Source organism: Crinia signifera, chromosome 5 (genome assembly GCF_055691185.1).
Source record: "Crinia signifera chromosome 5, ASM5569118v1, whole genome shotgun sequence".
NCBI lineage: Eukaryota > Metazoa > Chordata > Amphibia > Anura > Myobatrachidae > Crinia > Crinia signifera.
Window position 1 is genome coordinate 251,531,575 of NC_139221.1, and position 27,361 is coordinate 251,558,935.

Consider the following 27,361-nt stretch of genomic DNA (forward strand, 5'->3'; position numbering starts at 1 on the left):
CACAAACTGTTTTAAGTCAGGAAACCCCATCAGGCAGGGTTACATGGGAACAAATGGCAAGTACGTTAGTTCTAGGTCTTAGCTCATTAGGTGGGCTAACCATTAACAAATGGCAACATTTCTGCCAATTTAACCAATGTATTGTGTATAAAATTCTATTAAACATAAATAAAAACCAAAACAACGGATATGATAGGAATTCTTTTTTATGTTATTCCAATAAAAAATACATTCATACAGAAATATAACAATCTTGCAAAAAAACAATTTTCAAATAAAATCTTGTAAAACAAAATTTTTTTTCTTTTTCTTTTTTACAAAAATCTTACAAAGATTTTTCTTTTAGATAACAGGGTGTTTCAGGAAGAAAAAATAAAATGGAAATAAATTTTCACTAATAAACATTACCCCTCCCCAAATTTTAAACAAATTGACATCACCCCCCATCAGCTTGAATGAGGCTCGGTTATCACCTGAACAGAGTGTATTTTCTCATTAAGAAAAGTATAGGCATTGCTATTTAGGATATTCTCACAACCCCACCCTATTCAAGAGAATGCTAATGGCATCTTACAAGCAAGACAGGCCAGTGCATGTTAAGCACCATTGTTTATCTTCTTGCGATTATTATGGCTAAACTTCTAGCACTTCAAAAAGAGGCGTTTTGAATTGCTATTTAGTCTCCGGCTTATACAAAGACTAATTTTCTACCCTAGTCCACTCAACCATGGGAAACCGAAAAAAAAGCGGAGGAATTGGGTAAACTGGTTTTATGCCAAAACCAAAATGGGGAATGACAAATTACTTACACAGTAAGTTTAAAAACAAAAATATACGTTATTAGGCCAATAGGTTTTAAGACAATTTTAGTAAATCTACCTTCAAAAACTGAATACTGCCATAAAGGGTAATCCACATTAAAGACTGCATTTGCGGCATGCCAAAGCAAACAATTTTTTTCTACAGTGGGATGCACTAACCTCTTGCGGTACATCCCACCATATGGTGATACTAATCACAGGTCGCTAAACTTCTGGGTTTATGACCTAGAAATCAATCTGGGATCCGATTGGATCCCCTCAGCTAGTAATGCGGAAAATAGGCCAAAGCTGGCATTACCCCAGGGTTGCCTACCTGACCCACTCCTTCAGGGAGAAAATGCTCTGTTCCTGGACTTCTCTGGTAATGTATGATTACCATCACCTGTGGTGACACCTTTCTTATCAATTACCTAGCTCCCCAAAGGTGATGGCAATCATACATTACAAGGGCAGTCCAGGAACAGAGCATTTTCTCCCTGAAGAAAAGGGTCAGGTAAGCAACCCTGCATTACCCTCCACATGAAGCCCAGCATCCAGTGCTTAGTTTGAATCTTTTTTTACAGCATTTTTGCATTAATACATCCCGCCCCTAGTGTGAAATAAAATTTAAATGAGAGAATTGTAGTAATAATTTTACTAACATGGTGCAAAAGCGTAGGAATCTTTTATAACCAAATACCTGTAGCCAAATCGGTAATTAGAATAGCACAGGTATTATTCCTGGGGGTACCTACACTTCTCAGATCATGCGTGTGAAAATTTTTCAGACTAGGGAGTTGACTATACACAATACTTACAAGCCCTAGAGCAGAGGTGGCCAAACCGGTCCACAAAACATTTAAAACAATTACAACATGCTGCATTCATTCCTACTATAGATCCACAGGTTGCCTGGAAAACATGCACCGTTGGTAGATCTTGAGGACAGGTTTGGCCACCCCTGCCCTAGCGGTTTACCGTATGACATTTGAAAATTGACACTGTCTGCAGTTCCAATTTTTTGTCATAGTTTGGTATTTTGTTTTTACTTCACATTATCCTCTAGGGCTTGTTTTGTATTTCACGCTATATATAGTAGTTTAAATAGTGATGAATTTCAAACTGTTTATGTTGTGGCTGGCTTGAATTTTCATTCCATGGTGATCTCCATTATAAGAACAATGTAAATTATTTGCAGTTTCAGGTTTAGGGTGGGAGTGTAGATAGCGGCTGCAATTTTTCCACAGGCTAATGGACTCTTCCTGGGGTTATTCGAAGTGTGGCCCCCGCCAGAAGATATATATAGTTTTTTGTGTGGAGGGGGATGGGACTGCAGCATATACAATAAAATACGATAACGATCCCATTTGTTTGTGATCACGACCATGAAAATATACATAGGTCTGTCAACTTATCACTTCTATGTATTTTCACCCGAAAACTGTTTTTTTTTTTTTTTTTTCGGGTGCAAACAACGGAGGGGTTGATTGAATAGCATGAAAATTAAATGTTGCGCAACCCACCCCCTGAAAAACTTTTGATATTCAACCCCCCAAAGTGATAAATGCCGCCCCCCCTGTATGGTTGATCAGTCCAATTCAATGGATTATAAGGTCATATTTGCTGACAATATTGATAAATGCAGTCTTTAGTGTGTGCATGTGCCTTAAATCATGAACAATTACAAATAAAAGTTTACCCCAGTGGTACCTTTACTTCCAAACAAGGCTAGATCACAATTGTTTATTTTGAATTACTTATGGCAGTATCTAGGTTCAAAAATTGTATGGCAAAGCCACATGCAAGACTTCCTTCCATTTCTAGAGTGAGAAAATTACAAAAAAGATAGCTAAAATCTAAATGCTCAGGATACCACCTGTTAATTTTATTCTACAGTTACAAGATCTTGTTTAGACATTAAATAACATATTACAAAAATATATTTCAAACTCTTAATACAGCTCTTAACACTCAGTGACCTAAGACTACAAAGGCTTGCACCCAAATGAATTTTCAAAAAGTCCTCCTAAAAAGCTATACGCCTTGTAAATTTTTCGGCTGTAGAGTGCACGTTCATTGTATTGTGAAGCAGAGACAGAAAGTGTTGCCTGTTATAGATTTGCTTTGGTGGATGTCAGGTTTAAATAAAGATCAAACATTAAAAAGGAATCTTTTTTTTTTTTCTCCTTTTAAAAACAAACACATTCTGTACCTTGACAAGTATATGAGCATTTTACATATTAAGTGCATGTACAGATACATATGTGCAAGTTCCATGTAAAGAAAGTATAAGCGATAGCTCTGGACAGATCAGTGTGGTCTGAAAAGCAGGTACAATAACATGAGCAACTAACATAGTACAGAAAAAGATAAAAAAATAAAACACATACATACACACACGCAAGAGCCAAAACAGAAACAAAATGTTTTGCAGGCCGTGTCTCACTGGCTTGATGTGTGTACATGTATTTTTCTATACTATGGAACTTATTAAATAAAATGGTGCAAAACGCGAACATTTAATGTAACCAGGTTGCAACCAATCAGATCGTCTTTTCGCAAAAGTTGCTTTTAGATTACTGAAAGCCCAGGATGCAATGGGCCACAGAACCATTTTGTACCATTTTATGGGATAAGCCTTTACGTGTTGGGAAAAAGTACACTCCTGGGTGATAACAGAGCCTTAAGTAAGCTTAAATCACTTAAACCCCTGTATCTGACCCCCGTCCATCATCGGGAGAAGGCCACTTGCATAAGGCACCATTTTTAAGGACAACAGTGCGTCAACAGCTAGAAAACCAGAAATTAGTCCTCAAGGCATAAATAATAGAAAAATTAGCTGCATGAGAAAAATCAGTTTAAGCTATAGTGGTTTTCTCCACTTTATTTTTTTTTTATTTTTATTTTATTTACTTTTCATTCTATACATAAGTAATGTAACAGACCAATTGTATTTTAGCTGCTCTCAACTGGAATCATAACTGCAGTCCTGATTAAAGAATGGAGAAGCGTACACATTTCCCCTGAACCATGCAATACCTTTTCTATTATAATGAAGTTATAGTTGTGTTATATTTGTAAATACACAGCTTATACAATGGGTTACAAACAATCGCTGTAGCACGTAAAAAAAACGAGCTACTTGACACATTGCACGTTTAATAGCTGCACCAGACAACAAAAGCTCCTCTCACACAGGAAAGGGATCACCTGCTTTCGGGGATCAATGCTTCCTTCATTTTAGGAATTGACCCCCTAAGTAGAATGATTGATGGTTGTCCCAAATAAGAGTATGCAATAGCATACAAACATTCAAACCGTTTTATTTTTTATTTTTATTTTTTTTTCTTAATCCCTCGCAACTGAACTCAACCAGAAGGAAAAAAATAAAACAAACAAGATCTTCCACATTCAAACATTGGCTCCTTTCCACCATTCAGTCACCCAATCATTACCATTCTCAGTGCACATGCTCACGGCGACGGCTTAGACAAGCCACTCAGAAGATTAAGCACCATTAGTGCATGGGCCCAGTCAGCTCCAGAAGTAGCACTGTATGGTTGCTATGCCGCATCTTACACGATTGATAAGCCCTGCAAAGCCCCTCGAAGAAGTGAGGTCTTGAAGGCAACTGGTTAGGGTGCAAATTGTCATGCTTTGGCTGGAACTCGCATCCCTCGCACAAGGCAAGTTAACCTCGAAGCCGCTTTTAATCACATGACTTCCTGATTCATTCATACGTGTCTCTTCATGTGCAGAGCCAAGTGATCTGACCTGGAGAAACATCTGCAGAAAGAATAATCTTGTCAGTAAGTGCCAACAACTAAATAAAAATAAACATACAAGGTTTAAATATTGTAAGCTATATAAAAAGGTAACATATTGACCAATCAAGAAAAAAAAAAAGGAGGCCATTGAAGTGTGGATTCGGAGATCAAGACGAAGACTAGGTGGGATGCACAAACAATCCTTAAGATCAGAGTTCAGATTGCATTTCTGGGAACTACCATTTACATTGCATCCCACTGGGATTTTAGCATACGGTGTAGGTTTTCCACATGCAGATTGTTTTACACTAATAGGACTCCACGGTGCAGGATACAATTGGTAATTAAGTACAAAAGTATACTTGAAAAGGAAAATAAAAAAAGGTACATGGTCTTACCTGTCACAATGTGTGCACTTAAATGGTTTGGCACCAGTGTGTTTCCGAAAGTGTCTTGTCAACTCATCACTTCTTGCAAAACGCCACGCACAACCCTCCCAAGAACATCTGTAAGGCTTCTCTCCTGAAAAATACAATACACTATGGTTAACTACTGCTTAAGCCGTTATTAAACTCAATAGTTTACTGAAGAGACCAAGATAAATAAACCCTTGTTTCAATCAATCAATGCCCACATTTGAAGTTGCAAGGTTGTTTTTGCCTCGTTGGGCATCTTGGATTGTATTTTATCTGTAGATTGGATAGTATAGAGAGTAATCTAACTGTAGCCATACGATAAACAAACCACAATGGAATAATTACACATGACCCTCATTAAAATGTTGATTAGACAAAGAAAAGTCCAAGCAAAACCACTTGAGCAATTGGCTATATGTCAACATGATCAAGTCTGCATAATGAATGGAGATTGGAAAGGTAGGGGAATCGTAACAGAGCATATAACATAAACGGGTTCGTCCAGACAGAAGCTTCTGAAAGCTTGGACATTGCATACCAAACTGGAGATTAATGAGAACATATTACAATAATGCTTTTTTGGGATCCACTACAAAAAACATGGCCTACAGAGAATGGGAGAATAGGACGGCCACTATTTTGTTTGCTTGGCTTTTTGAAAATGTGGTTAGCAAAAAAAAAAAAAAAACACTTAAAGCTGTATGTTAATATGTTTTAATTGACCTTTACAAATTAAAATGTATATAACTAAAAAAAAACAAAAAACACTTACGCAATACACTTTAGAAGCATAAAGGGTATACATAACAAAAGCACATCAAATGTAGGATGAACATCACATTTACATTAGGATTGATATCCAAGTATTAACAACCCATCGGTACAGGCTGGTAAACCAGTTACATAATTGAATGGATGTGTGTATGTATGCATTACATATTTGCTTCAATGGATAACATTACAAATATAAAAAGCATACAGTGTATGTACTTATTTATATTTTAAAAAAAAAAAGAAGAAGAGTAGACCCTCACAATTGTGATTTAATGCTAAAAGTAGAAGGCTACTCAAATATTGGCCACGATCCAATAAGGTTGATTTCACTTTAATCATCGATATTTTTCATGCCAGGGAAAACACCAGTCAGGATTACTCAGAACACTGAATAAGCATGACTGAATTCCACTTCCTGGATACACACACTGTAGCCAGAACCCCAACCTCACTACAGAAAGAATGAGGAAGTAGGCTTTGGGCTTCCACCCTGTGGTTGGGAAATGACATGACAGCACGGGATTCCATCCTGTCAATCCTCTTTACAGCAAGGAACGGTAACTGACCTGTATGGGTACGCTGGTGTGCTTTCAGATGAGAGCTCTTGGTGTAAACTTTCTTGCAGCCATTGAAATGACACTTGTGGACACGTTTTCTACCATCTGGTGAGGTTTCTCCACTGGTTGGGCTACCTTGATCGAGAGTCTTTACAAATGAACCAGAGCGTATTTTCCCAGAGGAATGAAGCTCTCCAGTAATGGCATTCCATAAGTGATGGGGAGATTCCTTTCCCTGCTCCGGGGATGAAGGTGGGGTGGAAGTGACTGAAGAGCTAAATGGTTCAGACTTGATCACCATATCACTAACAGGATTTGAGGTAAATTTGGAAGTTGGCGATAGTTCTTCAGAACTGTCCGATAATTCGCTAACATCAGAGTTCAAGCTATTTGTCTCCAGATTTTGGCTGTCAGAGATGTCCTCAGTTTTGATACGGATAATCTGGGGGTCAGGCTCCTCTTTTTTCTCACATGCCAGAATAAATTTGGTCCAAAGATCCTCTTCCCTGTCAAATTTAAATTCAGAAGCCGACACATAACAAGGTTCACTTTGAAGGTAGCGTTCTAGTTCCAAGCAGGTCTAGAAGACAAATGAAAAATAAATTCAGGGGTTTTGTGCCAACATTGGCGTAAATACCAGCGAGTTATTAGGAAACGGTGCAAACTGACCACTACACTTCTGTTATGAACATTGCAGAGACTACCAATGTACAGTAAATTGCAGCTCTCTTCCGTTTGGAAACAAAAATGAAAGAACTGACCTCAAAAAATGCAATTTGCAGAACAGACACTTGAAATTGCAGAAGCAAGCAGTTGCACAAAAAAAATTGTATTTGTACAAAACACAAATACATACAGATTACATGTACAAAAGATACACATATTTTTTTTTTTTTTTAAACCCAGTAGCAAAGTCTTTTCTAGAAGTCCCACAATGGCCAACATATAATCTGCTAGCAAACATTATAACTGGATGAGTCATCTGCGTTACTTTTACACTATGCCAGAAACAGGAAGGAAAAAAAAAACTTCCATTCAAATTGCTGACCAGAAGCCAAGAGACTACGCTAGTAACAATACGGATAGCTTAGTGTGCTTTATTTCTATTGAAGATGCCATTTTTTTTTTTATGACATGGTCGTGTTTTAAGAATGACATGACAATGTTGCAAGTTTTACTTAGGATACAACACAGCCAATTTTTTTTCTACCACATGTCTAAAATTCTTGCCCGTTGCATGAAATGTCTGACATTTATTTTTGTAAAGTTACGGGTGCTGAGATCTGCCCTGTGGCCTGCAGGCACAAGCCATCAAAATACCACACATATTTTCCTAGCCTACTGCCCCCGCCCCAGGAGAGATCCCAGTGCACATTTTTTATTGCGCTGTTGCATTTCCTTTTGCGGTCAAGGCCAGAAATGCAAAGCAGCAGCTCGCTGCAAAAGCGCAGGAGACAAACTAAAGAAATCGATGGCCACACTTTTCTATCATTACTGCTTTGCTCTGTAGATGAGAAAACGCATTTTATTGATCTTTCAAAGGATAAGGGAGGGGAAACAATGGATTGTGATGTTGTTAAACTTTAATAATCTAGTTGTTTTATATTCACCATTATTCAGATGAGCACAGAGACTAAGACATGGGTTCTGTGATAGTTTAAATGTCTCTGCAGACTTCTGGGAAGAAGAGCTGGCTATGTGCCAGAATTTAAAATGCCCGAAGGATGCTACTGAGATCAATTTCAATCACACACACACAGAAGATCTGCCTCTTTGATGGGGGGGGGGGAGGAGGAGGAGAAGGAGGAGGGAGTGAATACAATTAAGCAGGAATGTGAAGGTTGTAACACTTTAGTGTGCAGCTCCCAAACAAATAGACATCTGATCTCTTAATTCATTTTGTAAAAAAAAAAAAAGTAAACATGGCACCACTATATTTGGGGGTGGTAGAGGGGGGGACACGAAGAACAATGCAGTGTCACTTCTAATACACAAACAAAACATATAACAATAGCACATCAAGTCTGCAGCCATTGACAAGATGATCCCACAATAAAGAGTCTGATTTGTTTGGAGGGGGTGAGAATACAATTGCAGAAAAGGTCTAAAGCACAATGGCTTGTTTGGGGAGAATTAGCCTATTGTCTCACTGATGGCAGACTGTCACATTACATCATGAATGACACCTTTCATTCCATGAACCCTGGCACTCGTGCAGACCTGCAAAAACACAACCTTCACCGGAGGAAAGCGACAAACCTGTCCTTCTAGTTTGGCAATCTCATATATAAAAAGGTCTTGGATCGCCCAGCCGTGGGAATCAGAATTCCACTACTGTATGTCGATACTAGAGTGTATGCCAAAAGGTTATTCTGCATTTCCATCAACAACCTATGCTAATATTAATAGTAAATAAAATAAAAGAATAATAATAATAATAATAATAATGCAATGACAGAAATAGCTATTGGCACAGCCGTGCCTGGCTGACAAGACCCAGCTGTGTAGTTTGGACTGATTGCAAAGCACAAAGTTGGCTGCACAGTTACTAGTGAAACCCAAGCTGTAGCTGATGGAGGCTGCATTTAGCTGTCACTGTGACCAACATGGATCAGCTCATACACTACATGCTGCAGCTCAGGGTAGCTCTCCCCATGTCAGCAGGCACAGAACTTACAGCGGAACCAGGGCTACGCCAGCAGGCAGGCTTGCCTTGCACCCCTTCTAGGAGACCATGTTTAAAAAAAATAAAAAATCAATGAAATGAAAATTCCATTTACCTGTTGCCAATATTCCTCCAGAGAGGGTAAAGCAGAGAAGTAGCCAGTGTCATGCACGATCTGGAGCTCCTGGAAAATGCTGCACATTGGTAGAACATCCATGATCTATGGCAAGGTGGGAATACACTAATATCTAGATAGATTTAGATTAAAGCTGCAAACACAGAAGGGCTAACATATAGCTAAGGTGCGCTGCGCTCATACAGTGTAATCCACAGCTTGCACAGGGTAGATCCCAGCAGGATGGAAGAAGCACGCCAGGTTTTCATGCAAATGTCATTGCATAGCGATTAAATATATATATATCCAAGCCTTTCACTCCTACCGGAGCCAGGGAGCTGCTCAGTGGTGCTGACAATATTTGCAAACACTGAAGTGACTGCAAATGTAAACGCCTGCAAAACTTCCCTATTCAAACCTCTCCTCCTGAGCCAGCCTGCCCACCCCCCTTACACCCCACGTGATCCTATTACGCCGTCTCAGTACAGCCACCAATCACCGCTCCCCCGTCATCATGATGTCAACTCTGCCCAATCGGCGAGCGCGGCGCTAGCAGGGAAGCCTCTCGCATGACGAAAGCCTTCCGTAAAGGCAGCCTCCATTGGATCGATTCGAAATCTCGATCCCCCTCCGGATTGGCGGGGACGGGCCGGCTATTTTTAGCCAGGTATATAAGGCAGCGGACGCTCGCAAGATGCTTTCAGTGCGGTCGATGGCCGCTGTGAGCGCTTGTGAGTTGTACAGGCTGCTGGAGACGGAGCTGCTGAGCCGAACGGCGGCTGCTGCGAGCACTAGTTTCCACAGTAGTCAATTTGTTTTGTAGTACGCGGAAGGCTTCGTAACGCACTGATACGATATATACACCGAGCTACTATGAGGGCTGCGTGTGTGCCATTACATATAACTAAGGCTGCGATAAATATGGCTGCTGCGGGCCCTCTCGGTGGCTTCCCCGTTATCATGAGCTATATGTGAAAGGTCACCTAGTCGTCAGTCCTGTCGTTGTCGCTGTGGCGCAGTTCATTGACCCATAAGGCAGTGACTGCTTCACATATATCCCTTCCGCTCCGCTGTCGCCATAGATATAACGGATGGGTATTGTACATTAATCACGGGCTCCTCCGTCAGGTCACAAAATGGAGGCAGTCTTGTTTACTTCTCAGTGTCCAGTCATTCCAAGGGGAGTCCCCGGCCTCCTACCCGCAGCTTTGCCAGCGGTTACTTAGAGGGGAGGGGGGACTGCCAGAAGTTACTACGAAGGACGGGGGAGGCTGCCGCCTGCCTGCAGCACGTATCCCAGCCAGTTCCCTCTGTTACGATAAGACATTGATGGCTAACCTTGATACTCCAGCTGTTGTTGAACTACACATCCCAGCATGCTCTTGCTACAGTTTTGCTATTTGGCCATGCTAAAAATGATGCAGTGCATGCTGGGATGTGTAGTTCAACAACAGCTGGAGTGTCACGGTTAGCCATCACTGCTATAAGATGTGATGTGTGCTCGTTCCCTTCCCCCAACTGATATCTTCCTCATCTGCTCTGGAGATAGTGGCAGAGCAGGTTGTATCACTCTCCGTATAGCAGGAAGGAGTATGATGAACTCACTGACACTAGGAGCCACTATGCTATATTTTTAAATTGGATAAGCAGCATGTTTTGTATTAGACGTTGCCCGAGTAGAAACTGATTGGCCGATTGCTGCGTAAAGCAACTATTCTATTAATCTGGCATGTACAGTACAGTATTTTTTTTTTTATTGCATCCTCATATTTTATTTGTTTACTTTTTTAATTTAGATTTTGTAAATCTTTTATTATTATACTGAAATACCCCATACACCCTAGCCGTCCTTAACAATATCTGCTGCAAGCGGCTAAAATTGTGCAAGCACACTGAATGATATCATACGGTGACCTCACCGAAACCCGCTAAACATTCTGGTAGTTTGGCTATATAGCCAAATTTACCTGCAAGTTCAGTAGACAGTAATCATCGTTAAGGATGTGTGAGAAAGTGCATCATTAATTAAATTAAGTGTACACACTAGATCAGGGCTGGGCAACACCGGCCCTCCAGATGTTAATGAACTACACATCCCAGGATGCTTTGCATTAGTTTTGCTATGTGGCCATGCTGAAACTGATGCAAGGCATGCTGGGATGTGTAGTTCATCAACATCTGGAGGGCCGGTTGTTGCCCAGCCCTGCACTAGATGATATAGTGAACTATCAGTCAGAAAGCCCTTTCTATACAGTATTTTTTCACTATATCATCTCTAGAGCTTAAAGTTTCAATCCTCTCTAAAATGGTTCTTTATTATAAATTGCTGTAGACAGTGCAAAAGGGCATACACACAGGGAGATTTGAACCTCATCTCTAAGCGATCTGACTAGTTTGTTTAGAAATGAAGCATGGATCATTAGTGTGTATGGGTCCCAGGCGATGGCTTTGCGCACTTCTGCGCGCTGCTACCTCCTGCAAGCACTGTCTATCCTACTAGATCACAGGTTTTGCCTATAAACACATTGCCAGTCAGGGGCACCGATTTACCTTTTTTCCAGTGGGTGCTCAAGGGGGCGTTCTCAAGGGGTGTGACCCCCCCCCCCCCCCCCGGCACTCACCCGCTGCTCGCCGTCAGGGATCCTGGCAACGCTGCAACGGGGTCCCAGCGGCCAACCATCGAATGATTTCTCCTGCCTTCGCAAATAAAAGTCAGTCTGATCTGACTTTTATTTGAGGGTTGCGGGACGAAGACAGGGCAGGTGGCTGACATCATGTGATGTCAGCCGGCAGACATCGGCCTGCCCACATACCCATGGAAATGCCCATAAACTGCTGGGTGTTCCCATGGCCCAGCGCCACCTTCGTCCCCGCATCCCTCCCTCCCCGCAGTGAACAGCCCGACGATTGTAATTCGCCACAGTCGAGGGCTTGCACATGCGCAGAAGTGTGCATGCACAAATCCCAACCATCGGGGCAGGAGCCGAATTTGGATCACTACAATCCAGAATCGGCCCCTTAGATAAGAGATTTTTACTTAAATTGCTTTAATTTCTCATTTGTGTCAACTATAGATGGTTTACAATTTGGTCGCATGACTTGATTTAGTTAGCAGATGATGTATACTTTATGGATGGCCATCAGCTTTGTCACTAGTAGTTGATGCTTTTGGCATCAATGGCAGAGACAAAGCAATGTTTTTTTTCCCCATTGGACAGTGCAATCTTTACCCCAGTGTATTACAGTTAGCCCTGATATTCTCTCCAGATTCACCTGCCTTGTTCTCATGTCCCACATTGGTGGTTAAACCATCAGTGTTTTTTTTTTTTGTTAAATAATCCTTTTATTACATTTTGCAATATGTACAATTGATATACAATTTATTTCAATTAAACATATAGCTATTAGTAGTTTTCTATTATTGGCACTCTGCCATCTATGTAAAATAGCAATGGCCCCATCGATGGTGAACTTAGCAATGCCATCCTTTTTATCTATGCATGATGTGACCATGGAACACATGGTTAGAGATCAGGTTACATCTTGCTTGCCAGCCTTTAAGCTTCCTTTTTTGGGGAGGTGGGGGAGTCACCACAATTCCGTCATTATGGCCCCGCTCTCACTATGGACTTTCCAGCAAGTACAGGATCATGGTGATGCAGTTCAATGTGGATTGCATAAAAATATAGTTTAGGGAATTTCATGTAGACATGAAATAATGGTCAAGAGTTAAAGATGTTAAAAGAGGATACACAGGGGAAGGTGATGTATGGTAAATGTAAATGTGACCATGCTATGTATCGCAGCAGTGTATGGGCTACTCAACCCCCCTGAGCCGCCCGCGACCATTCAGGGTGGCAGGATTTCATGCGATACATTGCATTCTGTCCTTTCACATGCAATGTATCCCTTTCGACCCAGTCCCCCGCCACTGGGAGCGGGACCGAGTCGGAGGTCGGATGGGCAGCAGTTACGATGCACATCGGACCCAAGTACGACATCAAATAACTCAGATTTGGGCCAATTTCTCGACCCATTCCGTCGGTATAAGGTGAAATCGGCCCAAATTGGACAAGTGTATGGTCCAAGTACAAGAGAACTGATTCTGAGTGTTCTGAATAATGCTAGTGACACATTCTAAATAATGCACCTGCCATGTTGTAGTTATAATCAAAAGAAAGGATGGATGAACTGGATTTTACCGTTATAAAGTTATGTGGCACAGTGTAGCAATATGAGTTATTAGCTTGAGGGTAAATTTGAACATTTTAGAAATGTAACATGGAATTGTAACACCTGTAAGAAGTTTAACATAAACATGTACCTTTAATCCACAAAGCAGACAGTTTGGGTCAGTGCCACAGGATGTGGTAAAAAGTGTCCTCCACACCAAAATAGCCTCCATCACAAAGATGATGTATAGGGAAATATTGTATGTAATCATTTAGGTAATATGGCCCTAATTCAGACCTGATCACACATCTGTGAATTCGCAGGATCGGGGATTATTGATAGACTGCGCATGTGTATGGCCCGTAGTACACATATGTGAGGCTGTCCTGCAATGAAAGCCTGGTACCTTTTTTAATCACTGTCCATTTGCAAGGTGATTGACATGAAGCTGGTATTTGGGTGGGATGGTAACTTTCTGGGACTGGCAGAGAAAACACAGGCATGCCCGGGGTTTTGGAGAGAGGGAGTGTGACGTTAGCTTCGGCCATGATCAGCCTGATTGCAGCCACTCACTGCAGTCCTGGGCTATGCACAGACTGCTCACACTGAGAAAATCACTCAATGGTCATCTGCTTTGCAGACGAATCCCCGTTCCAACTAATTTTCACAAGCCTAAGCCAAAAAGTTTGCATCAATCGGGTCTGAATCAAGCCCAATGTATCAACAGTAATATGTTTTAAGGAGGTTTTCACTCTTAACATGAATGGCTATTTTTGAGATATCTGTAATTTTGATTCAGAAATCAAGATAAAGAGTTTCTCCCACCAAGGCTTGTTAGGATCTCTCAGTGGTCTGTTATGTACTAGAAATAATAGACAGTAATAAGTAGGCAATAGTCCTTTGGGTGATGATTTCTTAGTATAAAAACTTTTCAAGTTAGAATCTGGGGACTGGGGCGCTACTAGTGACTGATACAAGAAGGACAAGTAGTGTAGAGATGCCTTAGTGGGGATGATATATCAAATATAATGGTCAACAAATGATCTGTTAAGCATTTAGGCCCTTATTCAGATCTGATTGCAGTACAATTTGTTTGGAAAATGGGCAAAACCATGTGCACTGCGGGTGGGGCAGATGTAACGTGCAGAGAGGTAAATTTGGGTGGGGTATGTTGAAACTGAAATCTAAATTGCAGTGTAAAAATAATGCAGCCAGTATTTACCCTGCAGAGAAACAAAATAACTCACACAAATCTAACTCTCTCTGCACATGTTACATCTGCCCCCCCCCTGCAGTGCACATGATTTTGCACATTTTCCAAACAAATTTGTACTGCGATCAGATCTGAATAAAGGCCTTAATGCCTACCTCCAAGTCTGTCTGTTGTTACCCAGTTTGTCTTATCACTGTCTACTATTGTAAAGCGCAACGGAATCTGCTGCCCTATATAAGAAACTGTAAATAAAATAAAATAAATGGACCAGTGGGAGTAAGACAAGGTAGAATGTCTTTGGCACCTCATAATCAGATGAGGTGCCAAATTATAATTGGTAACCAGTAGTGACTTATTGATAAGGAGATAGCTATAAATTTACAAGTTCCAAGAACTATAGGTTGCCCACAGCTTAGCAAAAGTTTTTAAATCATCTTTGCAAGTCAAGAGTAATTATCTCTCCCAACCATAGGCGTTTAAATAGAGAAGGCCCGTGTGCTTTCTTCTCCATCCAGGACCAGCCTTTCTTTGGTCAGCCATGCAGTGTTATAGAGTCTGAGCTCTAGAGGGCTCAGACTCTCCGGGAAAATTATGTGGCGACTGTTTTTATGGCAATTTACGCTCAGCTGCGGCTGTTATTATGGGACTCTGGGGGGGTAGGTATTAAAAACAACTGGGTGCAGTGTGGGGTCCCCTGAACACCAATTATAACCACTCCACTGGACCCAACATTCTCGCATCTGGCCATGCAGCAACCTACCTCAAAACCCCAGCAGGAAGAAAATAATACAGTGTTCATAAACAGGCTAGTTTATGTAAGTGGCAAGGATCGTAGTGAGTTACCATAGGAGGCATAATTTAACTTTACCAATAAATGGGGTGGGGCAGTGTTTTTTAGTAATCCAGGGTTTCATGGATCTGCATTCAAGTTCCTACATCAGACTTTAAACCACAAAACATGTGCACTAATAAAATAGCATAATGATGCATGCATCAGTGTATCCCCTGGGTATTATGTAGGAGCATTTACAGATTAAATATATGCTCTGTGGGCCATTAATTAAGAAATGTATTTATCTTGTCCGCTGAAGCGGGGGTGCGCTAACTCCTTCCTCCAGCGATGTCCCCTCCTGGAGACAGCACATCAGTTAATACTGATGCGCAGCCTCCTTCCCCCAGGCCGGCTCACTACGCATGTGCGGGATCTCACTACACTTGCGAGATCCCCAGCGCAGCTCAGAGCCTGCAGCAGGGACAGCGCTGTCCCAGCTGTGGGCATAGGGCATCGCCGCCTGCAGCTCTCGAAGCCGTTCATAACTTAGGCAGGCGCGCAGTACAAAATATCGTAGCTGCGCTATGCCTCCTGCCCCACACCGCCGCAGGCTAGACACCCGCTCAGCGGGTGTCATAGATCTCTCTCTGCACGTTACATCTGCCCCCCTGCAGTGCACATGGTTTTGTCCATCTAAGAAGGATTTTGTCAGAAAGAGTGAACTAGAATAAGGCCCATAGTGCCACTTGCATACATGAGCAAGCCTTGCATTGTTGGCTATTAATACAACACTACTTTATTATAAGTGACTGAGGGAAATCTCTGATGATAACCATGTGAACTGATAGAGAGTGCAATGCTGACTCTAATAAGACATGGCTGTTTCAGGGAATCGTTCAGCAACATGTTTTTAAGTGAAGAATACATGTGTGTCTCTTCAGTTGCCATGGTACATATACAAATAAACTGATTAGTTTTGGGCAAAATATAATGAATTCTTTCTTTATTCATAGACAAAATATGCTTTTTAATGGATAAATTGAAATTCCATGGATGTTTCATTTCGACCTAATTTAGAAACTTACAATTATTTTCTTTTGAGCATGTAAAATAAAGTTCTTTAATGATTACAGTACAGCCTTCTAAGTTTAAATTAAGAATTTCTTACCAGCTGAGGCACTCCTCATTAACAACTAATTACTACCGCAGACTTATCAAATCAGATGTCTATTTTTCAGTCTCAAAGCTGATATTTTTTAATTAGCCGTTCATTTTCAAACGTATTTGACATGTAATTCGAAGATAACAATGATAATTATATTCATCCTATTAATGCTCATTATCATTGTATTTATATATTTGAATTAATTTAAGTTAATGGCTTATTGTAGTATTTTCTTAGAAACCTTCCACAACTAAAGTACCGGGATAGTAAAAAATTAAAAATAAAAACCCACATATTTGGCACTCTGTATATATTCATCATCTCTATAAATTATATTTAATGTTATTTAAATTTTGTACACACATCATTCCAAAATAGCTGTACACTTATTTTCATAATATTGAGAAATTCCATCCTTTTGCCCAAATCTTGCACAGCCATCAAACAGGACTTTCTGTTTATTGTTGTAGCAAGGTTTAAACCTATTTCATTTTCCGTTTTATGGCTAAAATAAACTGCTATACAGCCATATGAAAACGGTTTTAGCAATGGCTGTCCGCCAAACTGAAAACTTGATTCTTTGAACTAATTCATGTGTTAGCACTATTTGAATATGGAAATGCAATACCCAGTGGCTGTCCTGGGCTGCTGTTCATTTGTAATATTTTGCTGAAAATCCAGCAGAGTTATCAACTAAAATAAACTTAGTTTAAAGGCAGAGTATGAAAACTGGCTTTCAACACTTTGGATGGTCTAATGAGAAAAGATGTTTGCTGCAATTGGATTTTCTTCTCATGGTGGCATGTGAAGTAAAGTAAGGATGGTGAAGGAGGAGCTACAGTATCTAAAAGATGGATAAGAGGAGGGGCCAGGGGAATAAAGCGATGGAGGAGAGGAGGGATCAGAGAAGCAGGGTGATAAAGTAGAGGGGGAGCAGGGTGATTGAGGACAGGAGGGTTGGTAAAGCATGGTGAAGGAGGAGAGGATGTGACTGGAGTGTGAGGAAACAGTTGGGTGATGGAGGAGAGGATGTGGCTGGAGTGTGTGGGAAGTAGCTGGGTGATGGAGGAGAGGATGTGGCTGGAGTGTGTGGGAAGTAGCAGGGTGATGGAGGAGAGGATGTGGCTGGAGTGTGTGGGAAGTAGCAGGGTGATGGAGGAGAGGATGTGGCTGGAGTGTGTGGGAAGTAGCAGGGTGATGGAGGAGAGGATGTGGCTGGAGTGTGTGGGAAGTAGCAGGGTGATGGAGGAGAGGATGTGGCTGGAGTGTGTGGGAAGTAGCAGGGTGATGGAGGAGAGGATGTGGCTGGAGTGTGTAGGAAGTAGCTGAGTGATGGAGGAGAGGATGTGGCTGGAGTGTGTGGGAAGTAGCAGGGTGATGGAGGAGAGGATGTGGCTGGAGTGTGAGGGAAGTAGCTGAGTGATGGAGGAGATTATGTGGCTGGAGTGTGTGAGAAGTAGCAGGGTGATGGAGGAGAGGATGTGGTTGGAGTGTGAGGGAAGGAGCAGGGTAACGGAGGAGAGGATGTGGCCAGAGTGTGTGGGAATGATTAGTCTGATGGAGAAGAGCATATGGCTGGAGTGTGAGGGAAGTAGCAGGGTAATGGAGGATAGGATGTGGCCAGAGTGTGTGGGAAAGAGCAGGGTGATGCAGGACAGAATGAGGGCAGAGTGTGAGGGAAGTGGCAGGGTGATGGAGGAGAGGATGTAGCCAGACTGTGAGAGAAGGAGCAGGGTAATGGAGGAGAGGATGTGGCCTCTCACATAAGTAATACAGATGTGCCCATATACATCTATTCTCTGCGCCGCAAGTCGCGTTACACATAATGCGTAAGCTGTGTGTGACTTGATAGTGCTGAGCATATTTGCATTCAACTTTTTTTATTACAATTCATCTATATTCTGTGTATCTACATATGAAATGCTATGTTACAGTGTTTTACTGGAAAAAGCCACACGCAAAGTTGCTAAGTGCTACTGAGTCATGGCATGGCATGACTAGAAGGGCTGTTTCATGTGCAAGGAGGCTAGATGTATGCGGACACATCTGTACACTAGCTACATATAGCAGAATGCAATATAACAGTAATCGTAACTTCTATTTGTTGAACAGTTATTGTGACTAATTTAAATGGAGGAGTGGTACATCACCATAAAGCAGTGTTTTTTCTATGGAGGAGCTACAGATGGAGCCATCCTCATCTAGCCGTCTCTGGGTAGCCATGGTGAGCCATGCTGAGCCAGCTGCAATACAATACATACAATACAGTAAGGGATTAGCAGAGTAATCCTATTACTCCCTTAGGGCCTTATTCTGGTTCACTCTTTCTGACAAAATCCTTCTTAGATGGACAAAACCATGTGCACTGCAGGTGGGGCAGATGTTACTTGTGCAGAGAGAATTCGATTTGGGTAGGGTTTTACTTCAAAGTGAGATCTATATTGCAGTGTAAAAATAAAGCAGCCAGTATTTACCCTGCACAGAAACAAAATAACTCACCCAAATCTAATTCTCTCTGCACATTTTACATCTGCCCCCTGCAGTGCACATGGTTTTGTCCATCTAAGAAGGATTTTGTCAGAAAGAGTGAACTAGAATAAGGCCCTTAATCCTATTAAAGGGCTAGATGATGATGGCTCCATCTGTATAGCCGTTACACCATCTCTGCTTTTATTAGTTAAAATTTAGTACCCTACTAACACACCGTTTATGCTTGAGCAAATGGACTAGCCATTCTGTGTCACATATGTTCAACAACGCTTCTCCATGGTGCCCCAGGAAGTAGGGGCACCATGGGATTTCCCTGTACCCCTGTTAAGTGAGTCCAACGCTGGTTACACATATTGTGTACCAAGAATCTGTTGCAGCCGTTTCTTTCTGTGGGTGTAATGTAATATGCATTAAACATACTACCTTACAGAAATCTGCTATTGTTACTGACGGCAGCATAGCCAACTGACAGGTCTTAAGCTGGGGGGCACAGCACTAAAAAACTCTGATCATGTGCGGAATCTTGGTGTTGTCCTGGATAATGGCCTGACACTTAAACATCAGGTGTCAGCCACAATCAAATCCTCATTCTTTCATCTGAGAAACATAGCCAGAATCAAGCATTTAATTCCCTCAGAAGACCTTCCTAAAGTCATACATGCATTTATATCATCACGACTAGACTACTGCAATGCTCTCTACCTGGGTCTTCCAGCAAAAGAATTGCACCGCTTGCAGCTGGTACAAAATGCAGCCGCCAGACTATTAACTAACCAGCCCCGCTCCTGCCACATAACTCCCATTCTCTACGCCCTTCACTGGCTACCTGTAAAATGGCGAATCGTTTTCAAGATTGGCTTACTCACTTTCAAGGCCCTACATGACCAGGGCCCAAGGTACCTGCAACAGCTGCTGATCCCTTACTGTCCTACTCGATTACTACGATCCACTGAAGATGGACTACTAACAGTACCCAGAATCTCCCAGAATTCATCTGGGGGTCGAGCTTTCAACTTTGCTGCTCCAACTCTGTGGAACTCTCTTCCTCGCACAGTGCGAGAAGCGCCCACTATAGAATCCTTTAAAAATAGACTAAAGACATACTTATTTACTCAAGCATTTCACTGACATCTACTGTTAAGCTTGTTTTGTATCTCGAGCTGTAAAGACAATGTGTAAAGCACTTTGAGTCCTATTGGGAGAAAAGTGCTATATAAATATCATTATTATTATTATTATTATTATTATTATTACTGTACATGTGTAAAGAAGTGAAGTGTATTTTAGAGCAGAGTAGAGAAGATGAAGCAGGAAGGTTCTCAGCACTCTAGGTAAAGCTTCAGACCATGCGTCTTCAAACTGTGGCCCTCCAGATGTTGTGAAACTACAAATCCCAGCATGCCTTGCCACAGTTTTCTATAAGGGAGTGTTAAAACTGTGGCAAGGCATGCTGGGATTTGTAGTTTCATAACATCTGGAGGGCCACAGTTTGAAGACCCATGCTTCAGACTATGGCCCTTGTTCTATTTAATACTTATTTCATTTGAGTCTATTACCCCTCACACACAACTTTTTCAAAATAAAAATAGTACTTTCTGTTTGCTCGTCTGGTGAGAATACTGCAGGGTTGCCGACCCTCCCGGAATTTCCGGGAGCCTCCTGAAAATCGGGGCCCCCTCCTGGCCCCCCGGAAGGGTTGGGCAACCCTCACGGATTCAGGGGGGACCCCCGCTGTCCCCCGGATAGCGGCATTAAAATGCCGCAATCCTCGGGTCTCAGAGGAGGGGGCGGAGCTAAAATGGCACAATCGCATCATTTTAGCCCCGCCCCCTCCACGGAGATCCCTGAATTCGCTGGTTTAACAGCATGGGGCCGGGGCTTAGTGATGTCACGCTTAAGCCCCGCCCCCGAGCGGCTACTGAAACTCTCCTCTCCGGGCTTCTCCTGGAGAGGATAATAAGAAGGTTGGCAACCCTGGAATACTGTCCACAGCCAAATACAGGTGTCTGAAGCAAACACAAGATTTACAATTAAGCAGGCAATAGACACATTTTTGTGATGATTTGTCTTTTTATTATGCATTTGTTTAGAGGCCCTGTGAAATGTCTGTATACTTGCACAATACATACAGTGGGCAATATTCAATTGTTTTTCACTAGAATTTCAGCTCGTTATACCTGGGGGCGGTGAGCTAAAATGCACAAATTCATGGCTCAACCTGACCGCACAAGCAAATAGATCAATTCAATATCACCCCATGATCTCCTATCACTTTAGATCGGAGATTGGGCACAATATAACAATTGAATACTACGCATTGTATCTAGAGCAATAATTTTAATGAAAGTATAAAAATGTACCGTACTTCATGTTTCTAATAATATTAGAAAAAATGGTGCTGTGTATATCCAGCCTATGTCAAGTAATTGATGAATTGAATTTGTTTTTAATTAGTTATAACCATAAAAGGAACCTCTTACCGCTGTAAAAGTGGCACATTAATGTGTGCATACTATACAGTATAGTTTGTATACATTTCTGGGCTCGACACCTCCCCCTTACCTCATGAGGCCTAATAGGTTTTAATGCGCAACACAATTTGGCCTTTGTAACGGGATATGGTCGGTTGGTCGACATACTGCAAAGTCGACATGGGTCTAGATCGTCATGGGATTAGGTTGACACAAGCATTAGGTCGACATGGTCTAGGTCGACAGTGAAAAGGTTGACATGGTGTTTTTCACTGTTTTTTGAGCTGACATGTGCCGACAGGTGGTATTTTATGCCCTACCATCCACTAGGGCATGGTGGGAGAATAAAATAGTGTGCCCGAAGCATGGCGAGGGGACGCGGTGCCCTTAATCCTGTGTCCATGTCAACTGTGACGACATTTAGGTAAAAAAACAGTTGACCTTTTGACTGTCGACCTAATGACCTGTGGACCTTGTCCCATGTGGACCTAGACCCATGTCGACCTTGCAGTATGTTGACCTAATGACTGTCGACTATCTTTAGGTCGACCATGCAATCAATACCCTTTGTAACTGGATGTGTTCAGTGTCCATGTACTCCAATCTGGGTGTCTGATTTCGATCCCCTAGGATCGTTATACTCTAAATATTACTGATAGATAGATAGATAGATAGATAGATAGATAGATAGATAGATATTATTTATTTATTTACAGTTTCTTATATAGCGCACACATATTCTGCAGCACTTTACAGAGAATATTTGAACATTCACATCAGTCCCTGTCCCAGTGGAGCTTACAATCTATATTCCCTACCACATGTACACGCACACATAGACATTCTAGGGTTAATTTTGTTGGGAGCCAATTAACCTACCAGTATATTTTTGGATTGTGGGAGGAAACTGGGGTACCCGGAGGAAACCCACGAAAGTACGTGGAGATTATATAAACTCTGCACAGTTAGGGCCATGGTGGGAATCAAACCCATGACCTCAATGCTGTGAGGCAGTAATGCTAACCATTAAACCATCTGATATACCTTGTTTAATACCTATTGTTTACCAGTAAATTGTTGCTTATATACTATACTTACAACTTTGTGCTTTATCTTTTATTGCTTAATTGCATTACTTTTTAAGGGATAGAATTTATGAACCCAGCATTGATCTTGCCAAACGATTGCTATTATTGCTGATTTCATTCCATTTAAAAAATGTAATTAAAAAATGTATTTAAATATTTTTTTGCCAGAAACACCCCCATGTTCTGGTGTGCATAGGCTTCATTTGTATAAATACCTCCAGCCCACACTGGTAATAGACCATCCCAGTGGCAATAGATCTCTGATAACATTACCCTTCAAAAGATACTCTGTTGTATAAAGCTCCAACCTGTGTTATAGATGCATGGTTTTTGCACAATTGTCTCACCTGTTTTATTAGTATGTTGCTATTTTACCCCACATCCTAAGCCTCAGATTCAAATTAATCTAATGGGGCATTATCCCCAAGCCCCAGGGCAAGTAAAGCCTAATGGGGATTTACCCTTAGGATAGCATGGTTGCATGGGATGTTATCATGTAAGCTAAAACCTATCTTGCTGTGCCAATGTAATAATTAATGCCTGTGATGTTCAGGTGTCCACGACCATGCCATGTATATTTTTCACCTAAGGCATTATTGGAGAACATTTTTAAAGTTTAGATTAAGGTGTATATACACTAAAGTGCCAGCTTATAGAAGGGGAGATGTAGCACATTGCAACCACTGAGATTCTTTTTATCGTTTATCTTGTACAAGATCATAGCTAGAATTTGCTTGGTTGCTATCTCCACTTTTAAAAACCAACATATTTTGAATTTGAAATGTGTGTTGTAAGAATGTTTTTAAATTGATTTGTGAATAGTTTCTAGTTTAACCGCTTACATAGTAAAGCCATAATTAGTACCGTTTAAAAAAAATTGCCATAGGCTTGTCATTAACATAATCTCAGGGAAAGCATAATGTATTTTAAAAATAAACAGTTAACATTTAATGTACCAATTACCTTTGCATTTGCTGTTATTTATATCTTACATGAGCTTCCAAGATTAAAACTGGTTTAACATTAGAACAAAGTCATTGACAATCCAAGTTCTGGGTACTCAAATAACAAAAGCGTTTTGAAGTGGTTTTGTTGGAAAATGATGGTGTCACATACTTGCTTTCAATCTGTTTTTAATTCATCTGGTTCATTTTTCTCATTAATTCTCCTTTACCCTCTACAGATGTTAGTCCGTGTCCACCTGCATTCCTAGACTTATAGATAAAGTTACAAGATTAACTCACATTGGAGAAAGAAGTCAGTAAACCACACTCGTCAGCATGTTTACTCATGTGCTCATGTATCATCATGATGTCAGCGGATATGTTGTAGACACGTAATGATATTTGACCTCTCTCACAGTGGAATGAACAAATAGTTGCACATGTTTATTAACACATTTCATTAGCATAGCTTTCCTTATAAATATCACACACCTGGCTTATGGTTGAGAGCAGTAGAGGTGTTCATTTTATGTACTTATCTAGTGATATCACTGATTTATGTTATGTGCTATGTCAAATCGCATTGTATCTAGTTCAAATCGCATGCAATGCGCTATAACAACATGAGGTTTGAACTAGATGCGATCTTCAAAAATAGATAAAAGATTGAATACCCCCAAAGGGGCGAATTAAATTAGATGCAGTTATTTAGTGCATCTAATTTATCCCCCTGGGCTACTGAATTTGCACTGACGCTGGTACTTACAGTATTAGGGATTTGTTTTCAGGACCTGCTTTGTAGACAGGCACCATTGAGGCGGGGAATGAGTATAATTATCCAGGCCTCTTGGAATGCTACTGTAGTACTTCATAAAGTATTTCCCATTATTTTTCCCTTGAGGGTTCTGGCCCTGTCTCCCCAATATGGCCATGCCCCCTTCAATATCCAAGCCCCTTGGCTGTCGAAATAGCTCTGGTTAAAGAAGGTGACTCTTTGCAAATTGACTGGCAATTTTGGAATTGCTCTTCTGCAGCTAATGTTATCAGGTTGCCGTATAAATACAGACATGCATAATTACTGTCATTAATAATCTCAGTCGCTGCCCAATTGGAGCTTTCATTCTAAATTCCTTATCACACACAACACACAAGTGTCATTTTTGTGAAAATCCAATTAACCTATTCATATGCTCCTGGACTGTCTGTGCAAAAGAATTAGATCAGCAGGAAGTAAATCACTTAAACACAGGGATAATGTATAAAAAGCGCCCTGATGAGAATCATAACCAAGACCACGACCAGACTTCTGGTAAACACCAGCAGGGCTGATGGCCCGATGAGACAGTCCGGCTAACACACAAACAGGGGCTAATGGCCTGATGAGACAGTCTGGCCACACAGGGAAAGGGGCTGATGGCCTGACGAGCCAGTCCGGCCACACAGAGAAAGGGACTAGCGAGCATCACAGCGCCCGCTGCTTGGCTGTGCAGAATACATACATGGGGGTGTGCATTGAAACCACAACCAGGAGCCATGACCTCTTTTCACAGCCTCATGCACAACTGCAATGCCAGGGCCTCGACCGAGCCCTAGTCCATCCTTACCCAAGACACCTAACCACTCTCCTATTGTGCTGCCCACATAATGTATACATTATTTGTTCAATGAAATTAGACTTTTATTGCATGATAGGTGGTGCATAACCACGCCTTCCATTTTTTATACCTCAGGTGTGGCAGTGCAACAACCGCAGCCCAAAATGTATGACTTTCCTGACAAAAAAGGGACAGTTCGGTGGTATATATAATACGGCAAGCATGCATACTCATTTTATTTATTTTATGTAGTGTGCATATGTAATACTTTGTGTCTATTAAAATGTCTCATCTCGAAGCCCATTCTGCAGCGCCACTAGATAACTAAAGTAAATATAATACTTGTTTGCAATTCTGATAATTTTATTTTTTCCTCATAAGAAAAGCCATGTTCAGAGTCCGCTTGCAAAATGTCAACGACAAACTAATCTTATTTTTCAGCTGTAAACTCAATAGGGTTTAAAATGCCTTGGCATATTTTAAGAGGAGAAAATCCATTAATGTTTAATCTCAGATTCATTTCAACATTAGAAAGCCGAACATATCACATCAAACAGCAAACTGTCCAGCATCCCCACAAGAATGTGGCACAGTAGTTCCCCTCCCTCTTCGAATGTCTGGAAAAGCCGTCCAAGAAATGCTAAGCAGGAGATAAAATGAGCCTCAGTTGTTGCTAATTTATTTGCAGCCATTTAATTTGCACCAATCTCAGTCATTTCACTGCCAAATGTTTATTTTAGTCAACCATTTCATTATCAGTTGCAGGATTCACAAGATAGGACATATATAATATGTCTTCTACAGGCTAATAATGGAACCTCATTAAATAAGACAGTGAAATATATTGATTGTAGCTGAATGTATGATATGATTGCCCTCACTTAAAGATGACATCAAGAAGCAATTGTCGTGTGTTCATGAGAGGGAAAGGACAATTATCTGCCTGATCTCATTTCAGTTGCTAACTTACTTAAATAAAAATGATCCTGCAAATTTAGCTAATGAGAGATGATGATAGTGCCTTTCTGTGACTATATTATATAACCGTAAGCTTCTGTCTATGTTAAAATTATAATGTATAACAGACAATGCTGTAACTAGAGGCTCTTGTACAATATAGCCTGTTAATACACAAGTGATGTGAATATGTGAATAGTCATAGTATGTACACGCTTGTTAAAGGGGTGCCGGACGGGGTCCCGACAGTCGTGATCCGACAGGCATTCACCCGATGTCGGGATCCTGACTGTCAAAACACCGACAGCCGGGTTCCCGACGGTGGTCGGCTATTTTCCCTAGTGGAGGTCCACGACCCCCATAGAGGGAGAATAGAAGAGGTGGCCGCAGCGTGGCGAGCGCAGCGCTGTCTGGGTCCGGCCAGTCAGGATAATGACTGTTGGGATCCTGACTGTCGGACCCCTATACCACACCCTGTTAAAGATGGTTTTATCTTTGTCAATCTCTGAGTTTACTAGTAATTAATATTGGCAGAGTGGCAGATATAAAATGTGAAAAAACATTTGTTTATTTTATTTTGAACAATACAGTACTTATAGCTTAAAAGGGCCTACACATGGGGAGATGTTGCTGAGCAATTTGAGCAATGTAGATCGCTCAGGATCACTCAACAAGATCGCTCAGCACACAGCGCTGTAGAAAGATGTGTCAGCGATGTGTGCTGAGCTATCTGTCAGGACCAGTGTTCTCGCCGGGCATTAGCTATGGCCTCTTCACACGGAGTGATGTAGGGTCACTTTCTAAGCGACCACAATAGCTTCAGCACTACCAGTCTTGTGATTTCTACTATTGTAAAGCACAACAGAATCTGCTGCGCTATATAAGAAACTGTAAATAAATAAATAAATATGCTGTCAGTGGATGTGCCAGGCCTTTTCACATACCACTAAGCGCCTTGAGTCCTGTTGGAGAAAGCACGCTATATAAATAAAACAGCTCTGGGATATGTGAGATACCAGCACACTAATGTGGTCAGTGAGGAGTTCTAAGAAAATATTAGTGGCCTGGCACCTTTTGTACTTGCCAAGTGATCTCTCTCTCTCTCTCTCCATCTCTCTCCCTCCCCTCCAGACCTGGAGTTCCTGGACCTATTTTTCCAGAAAAATAGTACTGTCCCTGAGTAAAACGATCATAGAGATGCGATTGGCCTGAAAGTATCTCCACTTTTTCACTGAACACTGACAATTAAGTTTAATAAGGAGAGGAAGCTGATCACTACGAGCCTGTCCTATTATTGCATACCCTCGAGTCCAACATGACCCATTACATTCGGTACACAATGCTCTGTTCTACCACTATCAACTTATCCCTGGTAACATGCAGACTGCTCCTCTGCTTC

The 27,361-nt window shown here is 41.4% G+C and overlaps 1 protein-coding gene across 1 annotated transcript; it reads right to left on the reverse strand.

Moving 5' to 3' along the window:
• Nucleotides 1–224: 224 nt before the first annotated feature.
• On the reverse strand, nt 225–9,540 carry KLF6 (KLF transcription factor 6). The gene is made up of 4 exons (XM_083188810.1): nt 9,095–9,540; nt 6,324–6,894; nt 4,966–5,089; nt 225–4,586 (listed from the first exon to the last, which is right to left on the reverse strand). Exons 1-4 carry the CDS (start codon nt 9,194–9,196, stop codon nt 4,535–4,537), a joined length of 849 nt encoding a protein of 282 aa, XP_083044936.1. The 5' UTR covers nt 9,197–9,540; the 3' UTR covers nt 225–4,534.
• Nucleotides 9,541–27,361: the final 17,821 nt, after the last annotated feature.

Coding starts and splice junctions, on each gene's coding strand:
- KLF6 (XM_083188810.1), bottom strand. CDS start 9,196: ATGGATGTTCTACCAATGTGCAGCATTTTCCAGGAGCTCCAGATCGTG. Junction 5,090..6,323: donor ACACCAGCGTACCCATACAG/GTCAGTTACCGT, acceptor TGTATTTTTCAG/GAGAGAAGCCTTACAGATGT. Junction 4,587..4,965: donor AAGTGCACACATTGTGACAG/GTAAGACCATGT, acceptor TTCTTTCTGCAG/ATGTTTCTCCAGGTCAGATC.